The sequence below is a fragment of the Typha latifolia genome, chromosome 2 (genome assembly GCF_019914945.1).
Source record: "Typha latifolia isolate L0001 chromosome 2, TyphaL0001v2, whole genome shotgun sequence".
Lineage (NCBI taxonomy): Eukaryota > Viridiplantae > Streptophyta > Magnoliopsida > Poales > Typhaceae > Typha > Typha latifolia.
The window spans coordinates 13,648,371-13,656,127 of NC_133087.1; the positions used below are offsets into that span (position 1 = coordinate 13,648,371).

Sequence of the window (7,757 nt, forward strand, 5' to 3'; positions counted from 1 at the left end):
GGTTGCGCTTGCTATATATACATTGATGCTAAAAATAGATTCAAACTTGATGGCAAAGTCAAAAGTATGTACTTTCATTAAATATGACACTAATTGCTTTGGATGCCGTCTTTAGGATCATAAAAGTTGTAAGGTTATTAAAAGTAGGGATGCAATATTTAATGAAGCAGCAATATACAAAGACTAAAAAAGCCTGAGGAAGCCTCCACAAAGATAGAATTTGTAGAGCTTGAAAAATTATATGTTAAAAGATGTAAGAGGACAACTAGATGAAAAATATGATAGAGCCAAAGACACCGCCCGTTGTGATTAGAAGATCAAACTAGAGTTACTAAAGCACGGACTCGTTATTATATATCTTTTTTTATTTCATTAATCTAGAGAGAATAAAGAGATAAAACATGAAATTATTTAGTTTTGGGTTGAGAGAATGTTCTCTCCCTATTGTAGTATTTTTATATAATGAAATCGGCGGGATCTCCATAAACATAAACCTAGTTAGATGAACGACATAAAATTTGTGTCTCCATTGCTTATGATTAGTTTTCTTTTTTTCTTACTTTTCACGTTTCTTCTCCCAACAGAAAGTCCTAAAATTTCGGCAATTTAGCGATACACTTAGTGCATAAAAGAGATACGTTTGTGAACTAACAAATAATTATAAAACAAAAATTAAAATTAATTTTTGTTTTCTCAATATTAATCTCCAAAAAAAAAAGTAGTACAAAATTTGCAGAGTTGTTAACTGAAATATACCTACTTTTTAACTTATTTATCAAAGTGAATAACACCCAAACTTATATATCAAAATAGGTCTATTTTATTATAATTCTAAGTAAAATGTTTAACTTTACTTAAAATGCAGATAAGATTAATAATTTATTTAAGTAAAACTTAAATTTTATGTGCAATTTTATTAAAGCGTTTTAGATAATACTTTATATCCCCTGATGTTTTAGTAAAATACCTAATAGTTATCATGCTTACACTTACACTCCCCCTGCATACCTCTAGACTCCCCCAGTCCACATTCTCCACTCGCTGTGGTCCTTTTCCTACTCCCTAGGCCAAATATTTTTTGGAATTCACACACAATGAGGTACAGGAAATTTCCGTGGGGAAGGATTCCCTGCAGCTCTGTATGTAGTAATATCCTTAAATTGGTACCGTATCCAATGCCATCTCGAAAAGTAACCGGCTGTTGTAAATTGCTGCAGCGGGAATTTTATAGGGTTGGATCCCATCTAATTTATGGAGTCTTCGCTATATAAAAACACAGCAGGTGGAATCCCTCCATAGGCCGAACGTTCTTCTTCTTCTTCTCTCTCTCTCTCTAAGACCGAGCTTAAGAGGGAGGAGGAGGGGAGGCGGATGGGTGCGGAAGGATATGCGATCCCCACCCTCCACCGCAAGAAGGAAGGGCAGCCTCCCTCTCGTCCTCCTCCGATCATCCTTGGCCTCCAGCTCTCCGCCCTCATCGACCATGTCGCTCGAGTCGACTGGTCGCTCCTCGATCGCATCCCGGGAGACAGGGGAGGGTCTCAGCAGGTCGAAATCGCCCAACTTGGCAGTACCCACTTCGCCTTTTGGTCTCTCCGATAGTTTCCGACAGATTTTGTTTTGATGTTTTCTTGGTTTCTTCTCATGTTTTCGGCGTGGGTGAGATGATATTTTTCGACGCCCACGCCCATCTTATGGAATTGCTTGTGAGTTTGTTGGGTATGATTTCTGCTGGGAGGAAGCCTTGATTTTTATTGTTTAGATTGTCTCAGAGCAATGCATCTCTTTGATCTGTATGCTCGGATTGTGACAAATTTTGGCCAATTTTGTTTTGAAGTGTTTAGGTACTATCACGACGAAGGAAGAGTTTTTGTTTGTTTTGTTTTCCTTTTCTTGGTAATTTTACAAGTAATTCAAAGTTTGATGTAGTTTATGCAACTAGCTGTACTTCTTTTCCAAAATTCGATATTTTTATTATATGTGGGCCTTTGTCATTCTCGAGTTTGACCACTTCTTTAAGGAGAGCTGTTTTTGCTTATTACTCCTGAATTCTACTGTTATATTGCTTTCCTTGTCATGGGTAAGACTGTGGGTTGCAATTGTTGGTTCCTTGGCTTGAACTGAAAATATTTATGCCATGCACAATTATCATACGCGTAGTGTTCAGAATTGTCATTACAGTACTTTAATGCCAAACTTTTGTTAAATTAATGATGGTTATTTACTTTCCCTTTGGTGCATAAGTTGCAAGTCTCATGTTTACTGAACTTTGTTCTTCCTATTTCGTCCTCAAATTTTCCGTTCACTACATTATTGGTGGGCTGAGATCCTCTCCAAACGCCGTAGATGACATAGCTCTTGGAACGCACTTTTGGAATTTTATGGTTCTTCAGGACACACTTTAACATTCTAATTTCTTTTTCATAGAAAATTCTCCAAAATAATTAATTCTATACTTCTATTACATGCTGACATATCTATTGTTTCTCATACTGATGGAAGTCCTCTCTTTCAGTGAACTGACAATCAGTCTGATGGTTTTTTGTTTTTCCTGTATAAATTTCGGACCCAAATACTTCCACAAAATTTACTTCTTTTGTTTTAACATGGATACCATAGTGAGTGATACTTGGTAGGTTTGTTCCTTCCACCTTTCTCTTTTGACTTTGGCTCTTTGGCTTAATTGTGCTTTAGAGAGGAAGACATATCGGTAACCAGAAATTATAATCTTTCCCTCTTCTATACAGTTTCTTTTATTGGACTTCTCCTGGTTCCATGAGCCTAATCTACAACGAAGAAGGCAGATTACTTTACCAACTAAATGGTCTTAAAGCTTTATGCGAATTCACAATATTGTTTGATTTTACCTTGGCCAGAATTTAGACATCAATTTCTACTGGGCTGATTTTAGATTGATAGCTGATGATAAAAATTCATAAATTCTTCTGAAGCCTTCTTGTCTTCAAGTTGTGCTATAGTCAACCCTGTACCACTGAGAAAAAGTTTGGATGATGATACTTGATGCTCTCATGTGTGCAAAAATTTTAGGAAATCATTCTGTTATGACAGCCAATTTATTCGTAATTAGCGCTTGAGGTCAACATTCTATTAAGAAGCAAAAATTTGTCTACTGTTCTCTCTTTTACATACTTCTATCTATCTCTCCTCATTATAACATTTATTCCTAAGTAGTGACTTGAGCAGTTTATGATGGGAAAACAGGTTTCTTTTGAAGATTTGAATCATATACTGAGTGAAGTTAACACCCATATTCTCCCATTCCGGAATGATCTTTCTCCTTTAAGGACAATGGCTGGGGGTAGTGTTGCCAATACCATTCGGGGCCTGATTGCAGGTTTTGGGGTCTCAAGTGGAATAGTTGGCGCTTGTGGTGATGATGATCAAGGCCGTTTGTTCATCCGTAATATGAGTTTTAGTGGTGTTGATCTTTCGAGATTAAGAACGAAGAAGGGACCTACTGCACAGGTGAGAGCTTGAACCATGTTGTTTTCCTTTTGGGTTAATCGGTAATGGCATCTGAAAGCTAAATATAATCTCTTACAGTGTGCATGCATGGTTGATGCTGATGGGAATCGTACGATGCGTCCCTGCCTGTCAAGTGCAGTTAAGCTTCAGGTAAGAAAATCAATCACTTTTTGGACTAAAATGAAAATCAACTTTTCCTTGACAGATTCTGCAGAAGTTTGCTAGTTGTTTGAGTATGCATGTTTAATTTCAGGCCAATGAGTTAAATAGAGAGGACTTTAAAGGTTCAAAGGTGATCTTTTTCTTTCAATATATTTGGGTCAACTTTATCTAATTATCTCATTCTGGTTTGGCATTTGCTGATAAGTCATAACGAATGCAGTGGCTGGTAGTGAGATATGCATATTTCAACTCGGAGCAAATCACTGCTGCTATCAGGATTGCTAAACAAGAGGGTGTTTCTGTCTCCATGGACTTGGCCAGTTTTGAAGTATGATCATATATAATCTCATGCTTATGTGTTTCTATTCAATGTATGTGAATGCCATGGTGTAATATTTCTAACCTAACTTCATTTGCCAACTATTGACCTCGTTCAGATGGTCCGTGACTATAGGTCGCATCTCATAGACCTGTTGGAGACTGGTAATATTGATCTTTGTTTTGCCAATGAAGATGAAGCTAGAGAGCTAATAAGGTGATTATCGTTTTCTTGCACCAGGGTGTAAATAAAAGCTATAAGAAAATGATTAGTAGCAGTAAGATCACATCTACAGCTGGAAGAAGCCTTCTAGCTTACAGCAAAGTGACATCATTTTGAAATTTATAGTTGTTAGACATATAAAAATAAGCTAATTTGAAACAATTTTTACTCCATTTACCTCTAGAAATTATGCGTTTAGACACTGACAAACTTATAACTCTTACTACTAGGTTATATGTGTAGTAACTTTGAACTTTATAGTACTTACTTAAGTAGCAGATAGTACTTAAAACAGTGATTCCTTTTATGATACAGTGTTTCCAAGGGACTGATGAGTCCCACTGGTAGTTGAGAGAGAGCAGTGCATAGAATTTATGTCATATGTGTGTTAACAGGGGAGAGCCAACAACTGATCCAGAGGCTGCAGTAGGGTTCTTGGCCAAGCACTGCAAATGGGCTGTGGTGACTCTTGGTTCTAGAGGCTGCATAGCAAAGCATGGTAAAGAGGTCAGTGGCAAGAACTTGGTGCTTTTTATTTGTAAACTGTCCGAATGTAATAATTTCTTCTAAACTTTTTAACTTTACAATTCATGAAGAAATTACTAAAATATCATAGATGGCATATAGAGTTTTATACAATCCATAAAGCAAAAGGAAGATTGTATACCAATAAAATCATTGACCACGAGGTATGGAACAACAAAAGCACCCTGCAAAACAGAAGTTTGCACTTTTGTGTGAGAGTTCTATAACATCCATAAGTTTAGTGATATTTACAGGTGTGAGAAACTTTTCAAAATGACAATGCTACTCCTATAGAGAGGTATTGTAGTCTGGAACTGTAAAGTGATAAGCAAAGCCATATTTCAGTTGCTCTGTAATAACGTTTTCATATATGTAAATTCATTATCTCTAAGCTTTATTTTGTAGTTTGTGATCAGTATACTCATTGAGTATCATTAAGACATTCCATCAAATACCTTCCAATGGGGCAAGAGTTCAGAGACTTGCTTCTAAATTCACTAACGGAAAGTACAAGTCATCTTATATAGAGTTGATACTGGTGATTCATGAAGGCATGGTCACAACATAGATAATCTGACAAGCACTACAATATTAGTATCACCTGATCTATTTCAGGTTGTTCGTGTTCCTGCCATTGGGGAAGCAAATGCTGTTGATGCTACTGGAGCTGGTGATCTCTTTGCTAGTGGCTTTCTATATGGACTGGTGAAAGGGCTCCCATTGGAGGACTGTTGCAAGATTGGAACTTGCAGTGGTGGCTCTGTGATCCGAGCTCTTGGCGGTGAAGTCAGGCCCGAGAATTGGCAGTGGATGTACAAGCAGATGCAATCTGAGGGTCTCTCAATTCCTGAACTCAACACTTGATATTCCTACGCCTGTTGGATTTCCTTCCACATCCATACTAATTTAGAAATGGCAGCAGAATGTTTCATTTTGGCGGCCATTTATGATGATTAGGTTATCTATTAGATTCAATCAGCTATAATATATGACTGAGGGGGTAGGATGGAATTTAAGCTTTCGTCGAAGGCGGGAGACTTGTGTGAGAAGTGTTCTAAACTCTTCCATACTATGACTACGTATTGAAGGTCTTGTGTATTATTTTTGTTACCCAGATCTAATGCTGTCAACTGATTTTTTTTTCAAATGCTCTGAGTTTGGATTCTCACTTGTGCTAAATTGAAGGAAAACCCTTGCAGTTGGTAACCAAAACCGCAATTGCAGGAATTTCCTGCAGTAGGTTAACCTGGCCAGCAAGCAAGCACTTCATTGATTTCAAAACCATGCATTAGATGAAGTGGAGAAGGTGAAACTTGAAAATCTCAAACTGATATCCTAACTAAATTTCTTTGGAACAACAATTTATAGTGTCACAGGTACCCGAGCTATCTATTTTTTTTTCTTCTAACTGAGTATTCAAACTTTTCAGAAAAATAGGTAAAACCGCTTTTGAAAGTGATTCTCTATCACAATCACAATCAACTATTTGCCATCAAAATGAGCAATTCTTTACTCCAATATTGTCTTAATATTGTTGTCTATTTTGCCAGAAAGTTCATACCAGCCTAGCTACATGGGCCTAGGTGGCCTATATTATCTATCACCTATTCAAGCATGTAGTTTCCAAACTCATCTCAAGAGCTTTTACAATTTAATTATATTTAGTTTTCTATTAATATATAAAACTAAGTGCATACATTTTCTATAATTGATGCATATTTTATTACAATAAAGTGCACACTAGAGTTTATTATTATAAATTAAAAAATTAGATGTAATTAAATTGCAGATGTGCCTTTTGATATGCATATTTTGGCGAAAACACCTGAAATGATTAAAGGAAACAAGTTCTTAGAAGTATTGTGCTTCTTGGTAAGTAGGAAAAAAAAAGAAGAAGAAGCTGATGGCTTTTGTAATGGTGTCTGACTGTGGTAAGGCTAATACTTTCATCTCTATCCATTTTATAGTTTACAACACACAAACACTTGCTAGTGGCAAACATGAGGGTCCCTATAATGGATTTCCTTTGAACTGGTTCAGAGAACCTACAAGGAGAGAGAAAAAGAGGAATTGTGAAATGCATGCAAGAATTAGATAAGCATATTTGTGCCTAATTGAATCCCACTTTGAATCAAATTCTATAGCACTCCTTCCATCAACACCTCTTTGCCAAAAGAAAAAAAAGAAGAAGGGAAGTATATAATTGGGTGGATAATAATATCTATTCCATTATGAGTCTTTATCATAATGTTTGATTATTATAATTAGTTTATCTTGTTTATTGAAAAACATTGTATTGTTAAACAACAATGAGACATGATTGATCATGATGACCAGCTAGCATCTAAGAGATCTTTTGGGGCTTTGGCTGATGGGTGATGTTAATTGCATTCTTAAATTCTTAATCTAACCTAGTTTGCTTTTTAAAGGAAGAGAAACTCTCAAAATATTCACTTGGCCCTTCTAAAATGCAAGGGAAGGAGGAGATAAAAAGGTGAGAGTGTGAACATTTTAAAGACTAGAAAATGGCCATCTAAACTTTTGGATCAAGTTTTGGGCCAGTCTTTATAATTAAGGGCCACTTAGTTCTTTTAGTTTGTTTTTTCTTTATGAAGTTTCAAATAGAAAAAGAGGGCATTAGGTCCTATCTAATAATACATATGTAATTTTGGGACCGTAAGAAATCTAGCATCCGTTTACTTCAGGGATAACTTTTTTTTTTATTCCAAAATAACTAAATATCAAATAACCCCATTTTAGAATACAAATAATATTCGTCAAAATTACATCTTATACCACACACTAATCCAATTACTAATTTACTCTTGATATCTATCTCATTAACCTACTTTATATCAAATCAAAGATTATTCCTAATAATTTCATAAAAATATATATATATATATATATTTTTTTTTTTTTTTTAAAACTTTCAATCACATCAAAGTTAATTATTACACTTTTATTTCAGAATACAAATAACACAAGAATATTTTTTTCTGAAATAAAATTTTTATTTTAAAAATTACAAAGAGGAATATCT

The 7,757-nt window shown here is 35.5% G+C and overlaps 1 protein-coding gene across 2 annotated transcripts; it reads left to right on the forward strand.

Annotated features, from left to right (window-relative positions):
* The first annotated feature begins 1,277 nt into the window (after positions 1-1,277).
* Positions 1,278-5,861, forward strand: LOC140781738 (uncharacterized). 2 transcript variants are annotated; one of them, XM_073127902.1, is made up of 8 exons: positions 1,278-1,548; positions 3,223-3,486; positions 3,565-3,636; positions 3,740-3,778; positions 3,869-3,976; positions 4,086-4,183; positions 4,585-4,696; positions 5,330-5,861. In XM_073127902.1, exons 1-8 carry the CDS (start codon positions 1,372-1,374, stop codon positions 5,576-5,578), a joined length of 1,119 nt encoding a protein of 372 aa, XP_072984003.1. In that variant the 5' UTR covers positions 1,278-1,371; the 3' UTR covers positions 5,579-5,861. The 2 variants fall into 2 exon arrangements, with proteins under 2 accessions (XP_072984003.1, XP_072984002.1); XM_073127901.1 differs by having other exon boundaries at positions 1,304-1,570.
* The last annotated feature ends 1,896 nt before the right edge of the window (positions 5,862-7,757 follow it).